The 24,389-nt window shown below is 35.3% G+C and overlaps 1 protein-coding gene across 2 annotated transcripts; it reads left to right on the forward strand.

The window, feature by feature from the left end:
• The first annotated feature begins 749 nt into the window (after positions 1 to 749).
• ponzr1 (plac8 onzin related protein 1) lies at positions 750 to 23,816 on the forward strand. Of its 2 annotated transcripts, none has more exons than XM_056461205.1 (4): positions 750 to 1,020; positions 6,095 to 6,208; positions 14,834 to 14,979; positions 23,366 to 23,816. In XM_056461205.1, exons 2-4 carry the CDS (start codon positions 6,115 to 6,117, stop codon positions 23,501 to 23,503), a joined length of 378 nt encoding a protein of 125 aa, XP_056317180.1. In that variant the 5' UTR covers positions 750 to 1,020; positions 6,095 to 6,114; the 3' UTR covers positions 23,504 to 23,816. The 2 variants fall into 2 exon arrangements, with proteins under 2 accessions (XP_056317180.1, XP_056317179.1); XM_056461204.1 differs by having other exon boundaries at positions 804 to 1,020; positions 6,092 to 6,208.
• Positions 23,817 to 24,389: the final 573 nt, after the last annotated feature.

Raw genomic sequence — 24,389 nt, forward strand, 5'->3', positions numbered from 1 at the left:
AGTTACTGCTAAATAAAGGACTGTTAAAAAGTAATCTCTCAACCTCTTATCAGTCTCACACAATTACAACTCCCCCTGTTCACCAGCAGAGGTCCTCCTTATTACAGAATTAAACACGTCTTTGTTTCTGTTTTCAGTACAAGAGGAGACCAAAAAGCCTTGTTAGCTTCAGGTGTTCTCAGCACGTTTCTATGCGCTTTCCAATCATTATAACATTTGCATAAAACAGATACTTTCATCTAATGCTCCTCTTTTTGATATATTATGTATGTTATATATTTATAGTGCTATTCAGTTGAAATAAAAAACTATTCATAATCCAAACTAAATATAAAATGCATCACTATACACACCCCACATTGCCACATATGACATTTTGTTTGACCTTTCATTTTCACAGAGGAAAATAAATCACACGGACAAGGACAAGAGCTGGACTATCATGAGGTAAACTCCAAAAATTCCCTCTAGTCACTTTCAGAAGAAACAAAATTGATGCCTTTTGCCTCCTCGTCATTGAATGTTACTTGTTAAACCTCGGTGATTTTCTCAAACCTGTGACAGTTGATTATTTAATCTGATTTGTTTGAGTAAAACCACGAGGTTCGCTTTTTTGATGTGTGACGCAGTCTGTTTCGCAAGACTTCAGTCTCTCATATTCCCTTGAAAATTGTAACAAATTTAAGCATTAGCTACATATCTGTTGACAGTTTACCTCCTCTATTTATTGTTATCAATTTGTTGTATTACTCATATTTGTGTAAATAAAACTGTACCTCTCAATGTATGTAAAGTGATGGTAAATGAGATGCCTCAATATAAATCTGTCTCGCAGAAGCGGTGGGTGTTACCTTTACATTGAACACGCCTTCTTTTCTTTTCTTTTTTTTTTTTTCAAACTCAAATCATTTTTCTGTCGTGTGCATGTGTTTGTTCGCGGTAAAACACCTTTGCTCTTGAGTTAAGTTTCAGTTTCCTGAAGAAGACCACCACAGCTTGCTCCACCAGACAGAAGACAAGGTAAATTATCCCGTTATTTAATTTTTTATATCTATTTCGATATAGCAAAATGTATATTAAAAATTCTATTAGACACTTTTATATTTTGCAAGGAAATGTAATATATACGTTTTCTTTCTCTAAACGATCGAGTGCTAATTGTGCAATTCTTTGCCTCGCTTGAAAATGTCGGACAATTAGCCTATCGCAAACCTTTACGTTGACAATATAACAACACAGTAATAAGATATAATTGTTACTTGTTAAAACTAACTTTGTATGAGTATATATATCACTCTTATGTCTCAAATTGTAGCTTTCCCCCCCTTACTCACTTGAAGCAAACCTTTACTTTCATAACCACAAAAATAAGTTTGCATAACAGATACTTGTAAAAAGAGAGTATAGATGTATACTATGTTCAGTGTACATCTCGATTAATCTAATCATGGAAAATTAACCCAGTCAAGTTAACGTGCACGTGCAAATCTGCATAGCTGACTCTGTTAGTGGAGTTTATAGGTTTCATTTCTGGTTAATTCTGCATAAATGCAGAACTATTTGAATAACCTCGTTTATTGTTAAGGAATTGTAGAAAATGTAATAAATTACAAACATTGATAAATGCAAAAAGCAAAGATAAAAGTGAGGTAAAACATGGATGCTTTTGTAAATGTAAAATTACACCGCAATGTCCAGTTGGCATTGCAGATCTATGCAATGTGACTATTGCAGATGCACACATTGCAATATCAATGCTGATATATATATATATATATATATATATATATATATATATATATATATATATATATATATATATATATATATATATATTGTTATATATATATATTGTTATATATATATTGTGCAACCATAACCTTAATAGTACAATTAGTAATTACAATAGAAATAGTTTTAAATGAAGATTTAAAATTGTGGCTTTCCTGCCATTCTCTGTCTGAATCGCTGGCTGCACAATATATTATTTAATCATTGATATTGCAGTGTGATCATTTGCAAGTCACATCGCAGGATATGCAATGTTGAGTTTGTATTATAATTTATCATTTGCATGTGTTTTTGATGCCTGTGATTTGTATACGTATTCTAAAAACGAACGAAATTGTACCATTTGTGACTTTAACGATGATTCAATTTATTGAATTATATTATTTTTATTATTCAGTTATTGTACTTGAATACTGTTAGACTCGGGAAACAATAAAACACTATTTCAATTGTATCTATGTCTTGATTGTATTTATAGATTATGCATGAAATCTTGTGTGTAGATATAGTGTATAGACCGTCATATTGGGGTGATATAAACACACCCAGTCCTTTTTTTTTTTGGACCGGTTTTCAGACCGACCGCAACTTGACGTAGGAGTTCAGTCCCCCCGCCCACCAAAATTGATTGACAGGCTGGCGTTAACATGTCTCCGTAGTAACACATATAATCATATCAACAAGACCAGACGTGCGCAAAGCAACCGGAAGCAAAAGGTCTGTTCAGTTCGCTAGGATCATCAATCATCATCAAACGTGATCAAGAGTGATTTTCACATGTTTAAAATGTTTTAAAACTGAGCATGTGTGTAATGAATTACAGCGATTCACTTCAGCTTTACTTAATCAGCACAGCTGCGTGTCAGAACAATTATAAAGGAAGACGCTTCAATCCCAATTTGTGGACGTTAAATCAGGTTTATTTTGTACATTAACATAACAGATATCCATACAGCAGTGAGGATTAACCTGTATCCTGTCACAAATGCGTGCAAAAAGAGTGCGAAGCTAAACGCGCGCGCTGTCTCTGTCTCTCTCTGTGTGTGTGTCCTCGCTGTGTGTGTGCGCGTGAACTTTTTTTTAACGACTTTGTGTGTGACTCATGGTTGCAACTCACTAAAAATGCATCAAAAAATCATTGTTAAAGTTCTTACTGTAGTATTTCTCACAAACACGACGTGAGATCTGCTTCCTGAGGCAGCCGAGGGCGGCGACTGAGACATGTTGCTGACAGGCACATGGGAACGGTGGGCGGGGAGGACTAGCCTTAAAGGCCCAGTACAAAAAAAACAGCAACCAGGTTTTACTGGCTATAATACAGACACTTCAGACAGCTATAACAAATACTCTGATGGTTGTTTTGAGCTGAAACTTTACAGACACATTCTGGGGACACAAAAGACTTATCTTAAATCTAGAAAAAGGGGTAACCTAGGTGCCCTTTAAAATACATTTGGGCCACTTAATATAATGAATGCCATCAGGATTAAGAGACTTTCAGCCATTATATCAAAATATCTCCTGAGGACAATCACCTATTGCACCTTTAAGATTTAAAGGTGCATTATCATTATTTTGTATGTGCTGTGCTGAAAAAAAAAATCAAGTAATAATATTTCACAAAAACATTTAATATTAACAAAAAAGTTGGTAACACCAGTGATGAAAAAACAGTACATGGGATCTTTAAATAAATGTACAAAATATATATATAAATCATTTAGCTGTCATTTATGTGTTTTCATAATTTCATAAACGTTTTAATAACCAAGAATATTGAGAAATTGGAAGTCAGATTGTTTTTAAGGCTTGGTTGTATGTATGGGTGCAAAGCAATGTGTGTTCATGCTACATTTGTAAAAAAAAGAATAAATAAATTTTAATGTTTTTTTCAACATACTACAAAAAAAAACAATGTAAATTTTATTCTGCTTCTCAGCTAACATGAAAATGACTTTTCTGGTTCTGTAATGTCAGTGCAGCCGTATCAGTTTGAGCCTAAATCAGACTCAGTAAATGCCTGCCTCATGCCTGCTCTCTAAAACAAAATTTGACAAGTCTTTCATATACGTATATTCAGGTTATAAGCATGTGTAGTATAATGAAGCATTCACATATCTTTTGCGAACTCAAGTTCATTATATCAAATGTAGAACTCATAGAAAGCGGCCGCATAGAGAGACACTGCATCGCTGGTGAAAATTGTGTATGTTTACAGGGGTTTGATGGATTAGTGAAGTTCTATTAACTAATCTCGACAGGAGCACGTGATATGGTTGATCGAGGCTGGTCTCTTGTTCGTAATCAGTGATAATCCAAGCCTACAATAAATAGACCAATTTCACCCTACTAGCCTCATCTTCATTTTTGAAGAATCCCCCCTTCCACCCATTTTCCTCCTTTACCAGGGGGAGCTCTTGAGAACTACCTGATCTCAGACCCCCTTTATGACCAAGCAGAAGCACAGGCTCAATTATCTCCAAGCTCAGGTTTCTCTCTTGAGACAGCATGCCAAACCTGAAAATAGTGTCAAGCAATATCAAAGTGTGCACTTTTGACATGCGAAATTAAGTGTCAAACAGCATTTCCTGTTGTTTACATCCTTGTTAATGTCTTTGCTACAACATACAGTTAACCCTAGAAACTGCATGTAAAATATGAATTTTAACAAGTAAAAGCTTCTTCCTTCATGGTTGGAGCTGCTGCTTCTTTGAGGAGGAGATTATAGCCAAATCCAGCACTGAACTGGGAGAGATTCTGGAAGCTGTCCTTATGTAAAATGCCTTGCACAGCGAGCTAGACTATAACTTCTTTTATAGATCTCTGGAACATAATTAAAATTGAATTGTAACCATTTCTCTCTTTGTGTCACGTGGCTTGGAATTAAAGCTATGTGATTTATCGAAATCACGCTTTGAAACGTTGCGATTAGCTAATCAATTTGCGAAATGTAATATATATGTGTTATTTAAATTCCCTTGCCTGCAACTGAAATATGCGGAACGCCCACGATAAAAACAAAACAAACAAACAGAAAAACGTGGACGAGTGGGATGATGGCATTTACCGCTTCAAAAGCCTTAATAGACGAAATGATATCAAAGAAAAACAGCACGTCTGTAATATGGGAATATTTTGGTTTCAAAGTCACAGACACCAAGCAAAACCAGGTGATTTGTAAGAGCTGTCATAGAATTGTTGCCACAGCACAAGGAAATACAACAACCAGCACCTAAAAAAGTACCACAGGTGGCTAAATGACGAGTGTCCTGCTAAAAAGTCAACTGAAGTGTTACAATGACTCTCAATCTTGTAGCAAGCAACAGCAAAGTACAATTTCAGAATTGTTTCGGCCATGTTAGTTTGTTGTGCTCTATATTTTTATCTCCCTAATTTGAGTCCAACTTGTTTAAAGAAAGGTAAGGTCATTTTATTTGTTTACTGTTTGCTCTAAAGAAAAATTAGTGTTTCATTTCTAAATATTTTAAAAACAATTTGACTAAATCTTTAAGTTAATATTCTTTCAGTTCCATTTTTAACTAACACTCCTTGCATTATAGCAGTAAGAAGCTATGAAACAGATTGTTGAGCTGAAGCTTGACTACAAAATTAAATCGCAAATCAAATCAAAATCACAATATATGTCAAAACAATCACAATTCGATATCTTCCCCAATCACACAGCCCTACTTGGAAGCCCAAATACAGAAACAGAACAAGCTCTATGAAAATAGCACTATTTGGATAGCATTTTAACAACTTTTGATGTGTATTAGCAGTGGGCAAGCCAAGTTTTAGGTACATTCGGCATTTTACCTTTCTTTGCTACTTCAACTTTACAGCGCTCTGTGACCTCGCCCCTCCGCCATGCATTTCTTGAGGAATAAACTGAAGGGTTTATGACATCATTAACCCAGATGTATTTTTTGTAGTCCTCAAACTTTGTTTAATGTAGGCTTTGCTAAGGTAACTCTGTAGAAGCGACCGTCTCCCTTTGTGTGAACTTTGAGCGTCTTACATTGAAAGATTTATGTTTACATTACACAAAAACTAAAGTTTAAAATATGATATCATAGTGGATTGCCCCTTTAAATGTTACCAAAAGAGGTTGAATAGCTCTTCTACAGGAAACTAAAGTTTAAAAAAAAGTGAATAGTGAGGTCCTCGCCCACATACACACAAAATGTCTCTCAAGTCTCTAAATCATGTTTCTGTAATGCAGTGAACACAGTGTGCCGCGATATTCTAACCTCAAATCAGTCATCTTCTCTGTCACCTTATCTTTCTTGTTTCCTTCCAGCAGGGATTCCTTTCTTTGGAGTCATGGCAGCAATTTCTACTACAGTTGTGAGCACCCAGCAGACCTCTGGAACCTGGACCACAGGCATCTGCGACTGCTGTTCTGATTTGAGCACTTGTAAGTCACCGACTGACCATGGGCTTTCAGCTCCCATTATTGGTCACACTTTACGATAAGGTTCAATTATTAATGTTAGTTCATGTATTTACTGTTTAATGTATAAAATGTATTGTTAAAATCCAAATTCATGTTTGTTATCATTAGCTAAAGCACTGTGAGTTAACATGAATAACAATGAACAACTTTAATTTCATTAACTGAAGTTATATATTTTAAAATAATAAAATATATAAAAATGATAAAAATGTAAAAATGATTTAAGGTAATATACACTCACTGGCCACTTTATTAGGTACACCTTACTAGTTCCGGGTTGGACCCCCTTTTGCCTTCAGAACCCCCTTAATCCTTAATGGCATCGATTCAACAAGGTACTGGAAACATTTCTCAGAGACTTTGGTCCATATTGACATGATAGCATCACACAGTTGCTGCAAATTTGTCAGCTGCACATCCATGATGTAAATCTCCTGTTCCACCACATCCCAAATATGCTCGATTGGATTGAGAGCTGGTGACTGTGGAAGCCATTTGAGTACAGTGAACTCGTTGTCATGTACATGGATCCATGCTTTCATGGTAATGATGCTAAATTCTGACCCTACCATCTAGTCTTTTACTGCTGTAGCCCTTCTGCCTCAAGGTTGGATGTGTTGTGCATTCAGTAATTTGTGTTAACGAGCGGTTGGACAGGTGTACTTAAAAAAGTGGCCGGTGAGTGTATATAGTTACGTAAAGATTTTATTTTGGACCAATCTTTTTAAAAATATATAAAATAACAAATGTTCAATTTGATCATATTTTTGATGATATTTTAAACTAGTTAAATATCTAAAATACAAATTGCAGTTTTAAACTGTGTATACTTTGCCACTCTCCTTCATACCACAGTTTTATCCATTCATCAGCAATAGGTTTGATCATTTCAAATATAATCAGTTGTCTATTTATGTGCCTTTTTTAAATATCCCTGTCAAGATATTTTGATGTGTATTTTGATTTATATTTTCTTATTTTGGTCTATAACCCATATATATACTATTTTTTTGACATATATACATATGTTTTGACATATACATATATTTTGACATATATCAATGGATTTGCTCTTCAGTGTTTGGACTTCCAGCAGTAAAATTAAACCACATTGAACTGAACTAAACTGAACTTTAACTCCAAGAACTGGACTGACACAGTTTCAGTTTACTAGAACTTCTATGTTAAGCTACTTTGACACAGTCTATTTTGTAAAAGCGCTATAGAAATAAAGATGAACTGAATTGAATATATACCACATTTGTTTACTGCTAAATAAATGCACAATATTTGCATTAAAAGATATGCTGTAATAATTCACAAAAAGAACTAACAAATGAGTCTAAGAAAGTATAAGTAATCTATAACCAAAACAATCAATGTATTATAACAATCTAAGTATCTGAAATTTGAAATCATGTATGAGTTTAATACACTTACACTATAGAAAATAAAAGAACAAGGCCTTGGTAGCATGTGCGGAGAAAATTTCATAGTTATATAGACAGGAGAAATTGCGTCTTTCTGTCAGCACTAGAGGGTTACACGTGTCCTAACTATATTCAATTCATCTTTATTTCTATAGTACTTTTACACTGTAGATGGTGTCAAAGCAGCTTAACATAAAGTTCAAGGAAATGAAAAGGTTAACATGGAAGTTCTAGTAATACATGATACGTGGTGCTGTGACATGCTATAAAAATATATTTACCATGTTAAAATTAGTTTTTGTCCTAACCATCTGCCATGTGTGATTTTTCGTGAATATCTGTGATGTGATATTTCTATTTTATAAATGCTTTCTATTTCTGCAACGTTGCAGCAGAACAACAACAACATGCACTACAATGACAAAGATCACCTCAGGTACTGATTGGGTGCTTTATTCTGCGTTAAATGCTCCCAATGTGTGTTTAAATACCATTGAACATGACATTTATTGTCATCCTACTGAAAAGATAAATAAAATAACTAGCAGACGGTCAGTCACAAAACTGTGATTTAGTGCAAACCAACAACATCAGTCACTCAGTAGCCTATTAATAATGTTAAAGAGGTTGTATATGTAATAATTAGATTAAAAACCCTTACCATTTCATTGGGAATGCAGTGGCTGGTATTTAAATGTTTCTGTCGGGTTTGGTGCAGACAGACAAATTGCTTGTTGCTGGAATTTTGTCGCATTGCATGTTATATAGAGCAAACCTATCCATTATAATGCATTATTATATTCTCTCTAATTTACATCTACAGGGTGTTTAGTTTAGTGTTTAGTCCGGGTGAAGGCTAGATCACGTCAACATGACACATGAAGCAGAGTTTGATCAATTTAGAGAGGATATGAGTTGCGGTTTTGACACTCTTAAAGCAAAAATAGCAGATCATCATTTGGCAAATATACCAGCTTTTGGACTAAACATCTAATACAAACTCAAAGACATGCATGAAAAAATTCAAGTAATAATATCTGAATAATTTCAGAAATAGACGTGAACTATTTATTCATTCATTCATTTTTCCTTCTGCTTAGTCCCTTATTTATCAGGGGTGGCCACAGTGGAATGAACCGCCAACTTAACATATGTTTTATGCAGCGGATGTCCTTCCAGCCAGTACTGGGAAACATAAGTGAACTAGTAATAGACATTTTATTAAAAGTACATTCATAAGAATAATAATTAATATCGAAAATAAAACGATGTTCACATTTTTCAAACACCAGAATGATCACATTAGCGTGACCATTTAATGATGAGTGCACCCCTGGATTAGCTTGCACACCAAGATTTTAGAATAATAGAGATAATTATTTATATTGCAATAGATTCAACCTCCACAAAATACTGCATTTTTATTTTTGATAACAAATAAATATTTACAGTCAACTTTTTTGTGCTGAAAAAATGCATGAAACTGTGAGAACATTTACAACAACCTCATGCTTAATATTCTTTTATGTGCTTTTGTATTTTTGTATGTATTGGTGCAGATGTGAAGGGGAGGAATTTATAAATTCATCCTATTAAAATTACAGTATGTCATTTTCATTGCTAAAGGTCGCGTACTCGCAACAAACAAAGGCATGTTCTAATGACACTGTAACTGAGTGTGAAATCTGGGGAGTTCTGGTTTTCATTGCATCCTATGGGACTCCTGCAGAATCATGTTCATGGATGAACAAAAGTATTTAATACCTTTAAACCTATGATGAAAATCATCTTTTGTAAGCTGTTTGGACAGAACTGTGTGTAGGTATAGTGTGTCCACAGTCATATTGGAGTAATAGAAACGCTCCCCACTCAAACGTTTTCCCAACCCAGGCACATTCTGAAAACAAACCCATAAATATATTTCTGGAGAGCACCAAATACGTCCCAGGAGCTACTATTTTTGCAGTTTTTGTTTTTGCGAATCCACCAGAGGCCGATGCGTACACTTATTTTTTTTATTATATATATTTTTTAGATCACACATTTCTCTCTAGAATCTGCAATTTAGAATCTAGAATTTTAGATCTGCCATTTGCGCATGCTGTTCTCGCGTAAATGTCAACTGTCGACTGAATGACTGACTGACCAATCGACTGTCCCACCCTCTTCCTCCGTTAAACTCAACCAATAGTGTTTTCAAAAGCACCGATTGACCTGCCCTCCCACTTTCCTAAACCCGTCCATATGGAAAAGCCATCCATACAGAGTTAAGCGGTCAGCCGTTCTGGCTACATAATTTGCGATCTCCAGAAATGTATATAGGGCTACGTTTTCTGAATGAGCCTGTGTTGGGTTTTCCCCACCCACTGATTGATTGACAGATGCCATGTTTCTATAATAACATGTATACACATGTCCACAGAACATTTTTTTGCAAAGAAACTGAGATTAAAATGTGTTTTCCAACTCTCTGTGATTATCTCTCTGTGAAGTTTTATAATTTAAAACGTTTTTTAAATTTTTAAATAGCGATTTTACTGTTTCTATTACAAAAACGCTCTATGTAATTCTTAATCGCTATAATCCCCATGGCTGCATGGTGTCAGTAAATGCTTGTGTGTGTGTGTGTGTGTGTGTGTGTGTGTGTGTGTGTGTGTGTGTGTGTGTGTGTGTGTGGGTACTGCAAACGCCATTTGTGTGAGACTCATCGTTTCAGAAAGGCTTGAATAAACTCGTATTACTTGACTGTATTTCAGCTTCATTCGAGTCTGTTTCTGTCACTGTGCTGTATATCTGACGTAACACAGGAGAAACAGATGGTGGGCGGGGAGAAGCAGCTAATTAGTGTTTAAAGCCACAGGCTGCAAAAACGGCTACATTGTACTCGGACACCAAAATTTCTCTTTAGGGCATTCTAGAGGCTATAATAAAGTATCTGATGGGTATTTTGAGTTGAAACTTGAAAGATACATTCTGGAGACACCAAAGGCTTATTTTACATCTTAGAAAAGGGGTAAAAAGGTGCCCTTCAAGTTCAAAAATGTTTGAATGGCTTTTAAAAAAGTGCCTCGTCTGCCATGTATTCATTCATTTTCTTTTTGGCTTAGTCCATTTATTAATCTGGGGTCACCACAGTGGAATAAACCGCCAACTTATCCAGCATATCTTTTACGCAGTGGATGTCCTTCCAGCTGCAACCCATCTCTGGGAAACATACACACTCATTCACACTCATACACTACAGACAATTTAGCCAACCCAATTCACCTGTGCTGCATGTCTTTGGACTGTGGGGGAAACCGGAACACCCAGAAGAAACCCACGTGATCGCGGGGAGAACATGCGAACTCCACACAGAAATGCCAACTGACCCAGCCGAGGCTCGAACCAGCAACCTTCTTGCTGTGAGGCGACAGCACTACATACTGCGCCACCTCGTCGCCCTCATCTGCCATGTTAACATCAAATAAAATAGTTACTTGTTGCTGTAAACACTTGCCCCGCCTCTTGAGTTTTTCTGATTGGTCCGCTGCTTGGGAATTGACATTCTGCACCAATGCTTGTAAAAGTTGAAGCGTGTTTCCATGAAGCGTGTGTTTACATAGAAACACAATAGGAAAGGATTATGGAAAAATATGTTCTGTGTGAATGACCCTGTCTGAAAGCTGCCTAAGCGAAACGAGACCACTCAAGCAGTTGCTGATGAAAGACGAAAACAACTCAACACAAAAGCAGCAGAGCGTTCATTTTGCCACACTCCACCACTTCCTGTAAGAAGCAGTACTGTTTGATCATACTAAACACATTTTAAAGGGTCATGAACCCCTTTTGTCTCAGCAGGGTGTTTTCACACCTTTGAAAAAAGTCAGAAAAGTGGGTGAGTCCATCTCTGTTTAGGTGGGAGTGTCGAGTGATGAAAGAGGGAGGGGTTTGCCTGAAAAGGGGAGTTTCAGTGCCTGCACTACAGCTGATTTTCTCAGTGGCAACACGTAGACAGTGACTACGTTTACATAGACATCAGTAACCGAATAATTTGTCTTGATCTGAACAAGACAATAATATGATTACGGTGTTTACAGGAGTTGCTTTTGTAATGTTCCTTTCATGATCCTGTTTCACATGTTATAGCACATAATTCGACCAATATTGCCACGCTTTCCACATTTCCTCCAGAGTTTCATGTAATTTCAGGTGTTTCATTTTTAATTTGTTGACTTTAACTGCAGTTTGGCACTTTCACTTTCATTCAGGAACATTTCATGCATGTCCCTCGTGACAAACGAGATATTGGATGCGAGGAACTGCTGAATAAGTGTAGCTTTAATGGAATTTTTGATACCACATACCATATGGGGAAAAAAAAAACCCTCCACATTTCTCGGTAGATGCAGAGGCTCCGTAGGTGCAGAGAATAGTTTCAAACTGCCATGTGTGTATAGACTATTCTGTTACAAAATGCGTCGTCCTACACGACGGTAATAGTTTGATTAAGGTGTTTACATGTTTGCATTCGAAGAGCAGCATTTACTTCGTCCACAATATTGTAGTTATATTATAACGTGCTGTAAACTTGGTAACTAAATCATTTTGACTAAGGTATTTCTTTTAAAAACTAAAAAAGTACTGCTGACGATACTAACTAACTTTGCCATCTAAATAAACATAAACAAAGACCACTGATCACACACTTACCAAATCTGTAGAGAAAGGACAATCAACAACAATTGGATCTGCATCTTTTTTAAAAGAAGACGAGCGGCAAATCCGGATTTCACCATTTCTAGATGCGGAAAGCTCTCGGATAAAAAACGTTCCTTACAAACGTATTTTTGTTAGCAGACCACTGTAATCCACACATGAGTCCAGCTGCATAGTGGGGAAATGGAAACAAAACCTTCGTTGCGGCACATTTATAAACGCAACACTGACGACCTATGTCTCTAAACAATTCTTCTTCTTCCACTTGTTTTAGTTACGGTTGGCACACAACATGGCATCTCTCTGCCGTCTGAACATTGTAACAGGTAAAAACAGTCTTCGTAGCTATATCATGCATATTAATGAAGTTGCACCTCATGCACAATAGAGTGCGCTGATTGGTTTGAACCAAGTCTTTTCCATAAATTAATACTGAAAGCTCAAAGATATCATGTTGTACCCGCCGGTACAGACATCCAGTCTACACGCTGGAATTTACTCAAGGATCTAATCGCCGTGACGTAGCTTTAAAATTTACCTTTAAACCGGAAGAACGAATTTGCTCGAACATAATGCAAAAACAACGAATTTTCACTGTTTAGTGAAATATGTGTCCTAATAGTGTTTTTTAGCAACATGGGACACACACACACACACACACACACACGCACGCACACACACACACACACACACACACACACATATAAATAAATAAATACATACATTTTATTAATAATAATTAATAAAATACATTTTATTAATTAATAATACTTTATTAATCCCACCAGGGGCAATTAGATTAGTGTAGTAGCATTTCATGATACAGCAAACACATAGAGAGACAAATCACTTACAAGCAGTATTAAAAAACACAATCCAGCATGCTTCATAATAACTTCATAAATAGTACTAAAAACATAGGAAAGACCCATATATTAAAAAAATTATTTAAAACTTGCTAAAATGTAGGTTGTAAAGCCTTATTGCCTCAGGAACAAAGGTAAATTTATATCTGTTAGAAGAGTATTTGATGCTTCTGAACCTTCTTCCAGAGGGCAACAGAACAAAAAAAAAAGCTTCAGAGAATGGGAGTCATCTCCTATTACACTTTCAGTTTTCCTTAACATTTGCTGTTAGTGTAACTCTGCTAGACTCCGCAGAGGTAAACCAATAATCTTGGAGCAAGTCTCGACTAAGTTTTGAAGGCGATTCTTGTTTCTAATGGAAAGTGAGGAGAACAAGCATGAAAAGGAAAAGCTTAATGAGCTCTCGATATAAAAAGTTCTCCGTATATGTTTTTCTACACAGAAAGAGTTCAGTTTTCTAAGAAAATACATTCTCTGATGCACTTTCTTCGCAACAGCTTCTGAGTTCTGCTGGAACTTTAATGTTGTATCAAATATTGTACCAAGATACTTATATTCCTGTACCCTTTCAACTTGTTTTCCGTTAAAATACACTGGTTTCAGAGAACTATTTATTCATTCGTTCATTTTTCCTTCGGCTTAGTCCCTTATTTATCAGGGGTGGCCACAGTGGAATGAACCGCCAACTTAACATGTTTTATGCAGCGGATGTCCTTCCAGCCGCAACCCAGTACTGGAAAACATAAGTGAACTAGTAATATACATTTTATTAACAGTACGTTCATAAGAATAATAATTAATATCGAAAATAAAACCTCTAAGGCATTTTTTCTAAAACTTAATTACCATCACTTTAGTTTTTGTGATGTTCAGCTTCTTTGCACCACTTGAAAAAACTCATTACGATCATCGCTGTTACAATCTGTATTTGTTCAAATTTGACTGTCAACATCTTAAAATATGTCTTTTGGTGTTTCGTGACCCTTTGAGGTTTTTTTTTTATAAAGCTGCTTTGTGCAGTTTAATAAAGCATAACATATTCAAGCATATTTGGTGTTTCCCTGTTTTCTCTGAACCCAAACTTGAAGGTGTAGAGTGTGTGATGTCGTTGGCATGTCGCAAGACGTGATCTGTTCCACTAATTAAATAAAAGCTTTTTTCTTTGTGTTTTGAGCGCTTTCTGGGTCATAGGATGGAGGGCGGAGGATAACAGGAAAGTAATTAAACAGGAATGTGTCTCCCACGTCTGCTTGTGAACTGAACTGAACTACACTGTTCCTATTTACTGTGACCTTTTATGTGAAGCTGCTTTGACACAATCTACATTGGATAAGCTCTATACAAATAAAGGTGAATTGAATTGAATTGAATTGAATTGAAACACATCACCAGCTAGAAAAGCCCTAATACAACAAGTTTTGCAATTTGTTCATGTATTTTGTGTGTTGTGGGGGCATTTTTCTGAGGAAACTACATATTAATGATGATGTTTTGAAAATGTGCAAATGCTAAATTGTTCCAGGTGGGTTGGGGAGTAGACTATATAGGTATAAAACAAAGCACGCAATACTAACATGTGTGTGTTTGTTTAGGTTGCTGTGGCTTCTGGTGTTTCCCATGTATGCAGTGTCAGACCACGCATCAGTTTGGCTGGTGTTTCTGCATGCCATTGCTGGACTGCTGCATGGTGGTGTCCTGCTGTCTCCGCAAGAAGATGAGAGAACAGTTTAACATTCGTGTGAGTTCTCTCACACACACACAGACACACAGACACACACACACACACACACACACACACACACACACACACACACACACAGACAGACACACACAGACACACAGAAACAGCCATACATTTTTGCACATAAGTCATATACAAAAAAAGAAAGTAGATGCAAATATACATGAAACACTTGCTGCTTTCTGTTTGCTTATTATGAATGACGTTATTCACAAGTGAGCTAGTAACTTTTAAAAATAATTAGCTGCTGATAACTCAGAATGTGATATATTTGAGTTCAATAATGAAATCATAAAGAATGCATTAAAGATTTACGCTTTTGTAAAGTGATGCACGACATGCACGACATGAGCAGCTCATAACACAGATTTTTGAATTGCTTTGGTACTATTTTCATAGGTATAGTGTGCATTTTCGAATCTCTTAGAACAAAACTTGAAACTAATCACATTTGTGAACGCCACTAGTCATTTTTAATAATCTGGTGTCATGATTTCATTGTGTTTGCACATAATTTCATTCCACTTAATCGTTCTTTCAGAACACAAGATCAAATACATGTGATGTGATAAACAGTTGAAGTCAGAATTATTAGCCCCACCACTGAATAAGTGTTTTTCTTTTTTAATTATTTTCCAAATGATGTTTAACAGAGCAAGGAAATTTTCACAGTATGTCTGATAATATTGTTTCTTCTGGAGAAAGTCTTATTTGTTTTATTCCGGTTAGAATAAAAGCAGTTATTAGGTTTTTTTAAAACATTTTGAGGTCAATATTATTAACCCTGTAAGCTTTTTTTGATAGTCTACAGAGCAAACCATCGTTATACAATAACTTGCCTAATTACCCTAACCTGTCTAGTTAACCTAATTGACCTAGTTAAGCCTTTAAATGTCATTTAAGCCGTATAGAAGCTGCTTGAAAAATATCTAGTCAAATATTATTTACTGTCATCATGACAAAGATAAAATAAATCAGTTATTAGAGATGAGTTATTAAAACTATTTTGTTTAGAAATGTGTTGAAAAAATCTTCTCTCCGTTAAACAGAAATAGGGGAAAAAAATAAACGGGGGCTAATAATTCAGGGGGGCTAATAACTCTGACTTTAACTGTATATTTTTTGTGACTAGCGCACGCGAGTCTTTTCAAACCCTGAAGCCCCGGTCAGACCACACGAATTTGTCATGATTTCAGCATGATTTCTTTGACGTATGGTGTCATGGGGATTCGTAAACGACAAATGGGTGTCGTGACACAAGATTCAATCGTTTCTTCTCATGTAATGTGGCGTAGTTCACGACAACCTATAGCATGTCTGCGACACCTCATATGACTGGATGTGGTGGACGGTCATGATTTTGGCTACTGCAGGACACTACTGAATGATGCGTTGCAGAAGGGATTTAGAAGTGGGTAGCCTCTACTCAAAGCCGCCTGATAAATAAGTGGTATACCGTACCATGCGTCAACCCGTTCTCACGGATTGCCTGCTTATACCCTCTAATACACCACTGATATTATTGTCATTTTTGATTGTGACTTGTAAAAAGCATTTACGTCCTTGTCCTTTTTTTATGAGCCATTTTCTGAAGCTTTGAATGCACCATGCGCATATCTAAATGAATGCCGCAGTAGACACCTGACTCTTCATATAATAAACACTTTATTCGTGACACACTTTGGCAATTTTAGGTTTTTAAGTAATTTTAAATTATAAGTTTACATACAACTTGCAGAATAAAAGAGAAAAAATATATTTCAAATCGCATGATGTATTTAGCAGGTCTACTGGCTTAAATAAGTTTTTTGCATCACACAAATCAAGCAGTTTAAAAGTTTACGAACATTTAATGTTCCTTTTGAAATTACTTTTAATGCAATAAATAATCTTGAATAATTGAAAGTGTCAATATTCGTAATGTATTTTATAACTATGAAATTTAATTACTAAACAAATTGAAGCATTAAGAATTTGCCAAGAAATGCTCCACTTTACCATGGTTAAATAATGCCCCCCACTTACGCAATACTAGAACCTGGTCTATGTAACCATTGAAATATATGTACACACATTAACATCAAAGTTGTGTATTTGTAAAATAAAGACAATAAACAAGATGGGCTTTCTGCAGTCTCATGCAGCCTCTGTGAAATATAGCGCGTCACAGCAACAAACTGGCTGCTTGATGAAAAGAAATCCATAGAAACCTTCAAATGTATGCAGCGCTGGCAATCTTAATTTTTTCAGCCACTGACTGAGAATAATGCTGCACTATTTTATTAACAAATAATTGCAATGTTTTCTTTTCCCCCAACACATTCATAATCTTTACTTTTGCCGGTGCACGATTTTTGCTCGCGCTTGAGCGCGGAAGAGGCTATAATCATATATACAGTTGAAGTCAGAATTATTAACCCCTGAATTAATAGCCCCCCTGTTTTTCCCCTAATTTCTGTTTAACAGAGAGAAAAAAATAATTTTCAACACATTTCTAAACATAATAGTTTTAATAACTCATCTCTAATAACTGTTTTGTTTTATCTTTGCCATGATGACAGTAAATAATATTTTACCAGATATTTTTCAAGACACTTTTATACAGCTTAAAGTGACATTTAAAGGCTTAATTAGGTTAACTAGGCAGGTTAGGGTAATTTGGCAAGTTATTGTATCACAATGGTTTGTTCTGTAGACTATCGAAAAAAACATATAGCTTGAAGGGGCTAATAATTTTGACCCTAAAATGGTTTTTAAAAAATTAAAACTGCTTTTATTCTAGTCGAAATAACACAAATAAGACTTTGTCCAGAAGAAACAATATTATCAGACATACTGTGAAAATTTCCTTGCTCTGTTAAACATCATTTGGAAAAAAAATTTAAAAAGAAAAAAAAAAAAATTAAAGGAGGGCTAATAATTCTGACTTCAATATATATATAACAGGGTTGTGCTTATTCTCTTAATGATTTATGGGTGTGTTTTGAGCATAACGTGCATTAAACCAAATCAGAGTCTCATCTCCCATTCCCGTTAAGAGTCAGTTGCGTCATGTCATGGTGCGTTCACTATTTACATTGCAGACTTTGTAAGTGGAAAAACTGAACGCTTCACTAACAGGAAAACAGTTTTATAGAGCATCTGCAGTGCAAGGATAAGGAACGAGCCATCTCCATTCGGCCTCTTTACTTTCTCTTTAGTTTACTTTTACTCTTTCCTTTACTCCTTTAATTTCATGGATAAGGAAACGGTGTTGTACACACTCGACTGAAGACATTCATTAGCCTACATATTCGATTTCATTTGTTAAGTGCAATGATTTGTTTGAAAACTCTTTCTAAATTCAGTTCTAATTTCCAGCAAATGAAAAAATTATATTGAATGAGTTATATTCACTCATACATCTCCAAAACCCGACAAATCTAAACTTGTTTATATTAAAACAAATATAAATGTGTAAGCATTATGGACCTGCACAGGCGCATAACTAACGCGCTCTGCGCTGGACTTTAGACTTGCTTTTAGATGGTCAATGACGCAGTCAATTTCAGTTCTTCAAAATAGCAACGCACCAACGATGCGCCCTAACACACCTCTATTTTAGACCAGCACGCCCATGAGCATGCACAAAGTGGCGCAAATGGATTTGCTATTAAAATTATGTGGCGCAAAATGTGAAAATTAGGGATGTGATGGTCTGAAAATAGCAACAAATCATGCTAAACACATCTTGCGCCTTGCACTGGGTGTATTATAGGGCTCTCAATCTCTATTGGAGGTGTTTTGTCAGTATGGTTAAAAACAGGGGCGTAGCAACCAGGGGGGATGGGGAGATCCATCCCCCTCACTTTTAGTGACAGACCATTTAGAAACAGGTGATTAATAATTATATGAACATATGATCTCAAACAGCCATCCACCACCCTTTTAAAATGTCCGCTACGCTCCTGGTTAAAAATACTATAGTATTTACTAAAATTTACCTCAGTATATTGTCATGTGAATGTCTGACATTGACACATTCTGGCATTATATGATGAGTGGCATAAAATGGTGTTAAAATGACAATAATATAATTTATCGTAATATATTTCGGTGCAATATATCTCACAACAAAAAATAGATGTGGTGACAGGCCTACTTGAAATGGGCTTGAAATGGAAGAGCTGTGAGTTTTAGTTGTGAATTTTATAATGTGCATCTGGTAATGTAATTTTGTAATAATTTAACAAGTAGGGCTGCACGATATTGAAAAAATCTATATATTATATAGATATATTATTTCGATATGAATACAATTTCATCAGATGGATTCATTTAGATTGGTTAAGGTAATTTTGTAAAGGTGTTAATTGTGTATAAAAAAACAAAAACAAATTGCCAGCAGGAATTATTACAAAAGAACAATGAAAAAAAGAAAAATAAACAATGGTTTATGGTTATCCGTAGAGTAAAAAAATATTCAGGTACAGAAATGGAATAATGAAATGTAAAATAACTCCCTATGGTTTTCATTGTATCAATTCGGTAAAATTCTTACAAGTGTACTTTTTTGTGCCCAAATGCTATAAACTCTCTTGAAAATGCCTTTACAACACATGCAGATGATAAAGTTTCACTCTGTTATTGGTATACTTTGCTATGACTCCAGAAATGTTATCTAATCTCAGCTGTTGTGCTGATCAAGTATAATCCCAACTCAACATTGTATATCCTGCGATGTGACTTGCAGACACACATTATGATATTGATGCTGAAACGAAATATTGTGCTGCCATTGTAACAAGCACAAAGCATCATATGAGCAGTGGTGGACTAAGTACAAAAGTACAGCAACCCTAATAAAATATTACTCTAGTACTCCTTATCAATTTGATGTGATATGGGTTTTTGATGCACTTAATAATTAATAAGTACAAAGTGTTTAATTGATTTAATGTTTATTGATTTTTTTTGCTCAAAAACACTGTGTGGTGTTACCAAAACTTGTTAGAACACATATAACTACTACTGATAATTCATGATAATTTAAGTGTGCAAGTAAGTGAAACTCTATAAATGTACCATATAGCCTAGTCTATAAATATAATTTGCGTGAGTGTATGCTTATGTAAATATACATACAATAGAAAAGCAGATGTGCATTTGAGGATCCTACTGTATGTAAACATGCTAGTTTAATATCTATGATGCACATGACAGTGAGTGAGATGCATGGTGAATAATATGTATTGATATAACACCTTAACATTTATTTAATTTAATTTTTAAATAAAAACAACTCTAATGTGGACATGTGCATTTTTGTGTATTACTATATAAACAAAGGAATTTTTAGACTGTACATAAATGTTTTACAGCAGACTTTGCCCAGAAACAATTGACTATTCGTGACTGCAATGATTAATCCTAAAGTTAGTCTTTAGTTTGTGCTATTTCCAAAACCAGTCATGTATGTAGCCTACTCAAGACCCTTAGGTCATTTCTGAGCTAAACTTTATGTGGAGAATTGCTTTGATAAGGTCATTTGAGTCAGTGAATCACTAACTGGAGATTTGCAGTGGCAGATTAATTGAATTAGTGAGTTGTTAACTGGAGACTTGCTGTAACATAATGGCAGGGGAAGAAATGGAGCAGAGAGGATCACATGGCAGCCATAAAAATTTATTCCAAAAACACAAGCAACATAATCTAACTGACCAGAAAACAGAAACAAAAACTACACCCATGCAAAGATAAATCCTGACAAAGAACAGAGGAAACACAAGGGCTTATAAACTGCAATTAACAAGAATTGAAACCAAGGACAAGGGGAAATAGAAACTAAACAGAACTACAAACTAAACGGCTACAAAACAAGCAACATGACCTTCTTGAATTGCTAATTTAAAGGGAGATTTGCACTGTAAAATCAGTTAAATGATCTGTTATACCTACTGTATAAACCAAAGTGTGTATTTCATTTTCTGATTCGCCTGATGCAAATCACTCTCAGAACTAAAAAATCTTTGTGAATGTGTTTCCTGGTCAAATACACATCACATCTTTGAAACTAAAAGACTGGAAATGTTTTATGGAGGGCAAAGCCACATAAAGTCTGTGTGCATACAATAAAAATGTGATTTAAACCTTGTATGACCACTATAAACCTCGATTAATGATTGAAATGTACTATACTCCTGAACCATGTGTAACCTCCACATGTAAGCTGATCCATCTGAACTTTAACTAACTTCGTTATACTGCTTGAAGTCGATTGGTTTAAAAACATGTTATGATTTGAAGTTCCACAATAACCCTCTGGTTGTTTATTTGTCAAATAGGTGGTGTTTTCCATGTGCTTAAGTTGACCTGTGTTTGATATGTGCTTTTTCTCTAAACAAATATAAATGTCTCTGTAATCATTTATATTAGAGTCGCAGATAATCTCAATTCTCTCAAATGTGCACTCATCAGCATGAGCATCTGTTAATTTTGCTGTCTTCAGTAGTTTGTTGCTTCTGTTCTGTCGCAGTTTCGTTTCTGACTGTTGTCTTTTCCATAACGTGTGGACAAACAAAGTATTGTATGAGGAATTTAAAATACACTGCACATACAGATTTCTCTGAAAAAGATTATTCAAAGATGATTCATAGGATTAACTAGTTGTTTTTTTTAAGTGGTTGTAAACAATCTATTTGGGCTGAATTGAAACAAGAAATTAAGTTGAACATTACAAAATTTCATTAGTTTGTTTTGCAGGAATATTTTTTTTCGGTTTTTCAGTGCTCTTGATACACTTGGCAGTAGATTGTGCTTTGCTTGTACATTATATGGTTACAAAAATCAGATAGTACACTTATTCTAGTAATGTTTGCTTAACGCACTGTATGTTCAACTTTCACATCCTTATAAAAAAGCTCCTTTTTTTTTACTTACTGGAACAATGATGCAAGAACATTAATCACTCATCCTGCACTACAGGGTGTTTGCACCAATCAGATGCTTTGCAGAATTAGGATGTCCCTCTGTTTATCCACCCTTAAAATGGATACAGACATTTGTAATATAAGGCTGCATTTACACTGCAGATCTTGATGGTCAATCCCATTTTTGTGACTGTATCCAATTTATTTATTTATTTTTTTATCTTTTTTTGATGACCGGCTTTTATCATCTTAAAAGTGACTCCTATCCGATTGTCTGCATTTACACAGCACATGGTAATGGCACAATGACCAGGAAAAAAAAGAGCGGGCACTGACCGACAGCTCATAATAAAAGATTGCCTCTTTTATCCATTCTTGTATGTAATCTCTTCACAGGGTTTCATTTTTTAAAACTCTTTTTGACAAGTTGTTTTGCTTTAGTTTATGACAGAAAAGTTCTCATTTTGGCCATCTTCTTTTAATCTAGGCCTTTTTAAATCAGTAGGTATATTAGTCTAATGTCCATGGTGTGATTTATGCATGCGGAAAAAGTGGTGGTAATTTGTGTGTAACTTAACTTTTATCTATTTATGATTTGGTTATGGGTAAAACAAAGACCATGCAAGTCAGGTTGTTGAAACAGTAGGCTACAAATAATTAATTCATTATGAATTAATTAATTATTATGTTATCGTTCATTTTGATGTTTAACATTAGACATCATACGATGCCAAATTGGTCGACATCGCCTAACCCTAATGAATAGGATAGTTTAGATCATTTACTCTCTTATTTTTTGTTGTTGTTACTTTTGTTAATAACCCTTGTTATATTTGTTCACTGAAGTTTTTATTAGTCTAATATTTTAGCCAATGTTTACATGAACCTGTAGTATCATCTGCCTGCACAAAAACTTTTCCAAGGTCTTAAATGAACACCCTTCAAGTGGTATTCATGCCAAACTACTGATATCATCTTTAGAAAGTGTAATACAAAGTTCAGGTCAATTCAAGCTTATTTCACAATAATGATTGTTTCAAATCAGCTTTACAAAAGGTGCATGTTATTGCATAACAATCAAGATCATAAAAGTTAAGGTGTGGCGGAACCAAACGATTTCAGCACATTTTCCTGACAAGCAATGTGTTCATTTTCCTCGGAAACCTTGTGGCAACTCCAATGACCACATTTATATGCACTACAAGTACTTCTACTGCGCTATTAGCGGCATTTAAGGCTTACTATATCACTGTCAAAGTCAGAAAGAGCTTTATTGTCAATTATGTGGTGTTTAGTAATGCACTCTCTTGCACTCACTCCTTATCTCAAGCCTTTATGATTTCCGGGATCTTGTGTCTAATTTGCGGACATCAGGGAGCCATTATGAATATGCAAGAGACAGAAATGCGCATGATTAGCTGTAAATAAGGGTTTAACATGAGCAGTGTTAAATTATGTTTTTCTTTCTTCCTCAGGGTTCATGTTGTGATGACTTTTGCACTCTCTGCTTCTGCTATCCATGCGCCTGGTGCCAGATGTCCAGAGAAATTAAGACTCGGGCACGTTCCGGCACCACCACCGCCACCGTGGTCACCCAGCAGATCAGATATTAAAGATGCGAGTTTGCTGTAAGTTTTCTTAGTTGAGGCAGGTGCTGAAAGTGAATGTCTCCACCCAATGTTGATACATTAGCAGACCAAGTTTTTTTATATACATATCATAGGCTTCACTGCTTTTTTCATAGTTTGTTTTGCAGATTTTGTAACACATTTATTGTATTTTTATACCTTTTTAATTTCAAAGTTTATATTCTGAAGCTAACGAATGTTCTGTTAGATCACTGTCAGTTAAGTTTGTGATCGCTGATATTAGTTTGTAGTTTAAGAACAAAAATAAAACACCTTTAATCATTCCACCACCCACACAGTAATGGTGTTTGTCATCTTCACTTTTTTTCTTTCTTTTTTATGTTATATTTAGACGATAGAGTGCCAACAAACAGGCCCTGTGCAAAGTGACTAGCTTTTTTTTAAAAAATTTTTTATCATTCTGATGCTCAACTGGAACTTCAACACATTCAAACTTCCAACCCAGGCTCATTCTGAAAATGTGGCCCTATATACTTTTCTGGAGAGCGGCAAATACATCCCAGGAGCTACTTTAAAAAAAAAAAAGTTTTTGTTTCCGTGAATCCACCAGAGGCCGATGTGTATTTAAAATTGTTTTTTTTTTTTTTGAGACCTCAAATTTCTCTTGCGAGTGCCATTCGCGCCTGCTGTTCTCGTGTAAATCCAGGCCGTTGTCAACTGACTGACTGACCAACCAACCAAATCCACTTCCCTAAACCCAACCAAGAGTGTTTTGAAAAGCAATCCAGAAAAAGAAAACCCCTCGACTGATTTTTACCACATTATCAGATTTTACCACATTCTCACCCTGTTATTTACTCGTTTATTTTATTTAATTTTTTTGTCTTACGTGCTTTTTTGAACTGTTCCT

Source organism: Danio aesculapii, chromosome 7 (genome assembly GCF_903798145.1).
Source record: "Danio aesculapii chromosome 7, fDanAes4.1, whole genome shotgun sequence".
Taxonomy (NCBI): domain Eukaryota; kingdom Metazoa; phylum Chordata; class Actinopteri; order Cypriniformes; family Danionidae; genus Danio; species Danio aesculapii.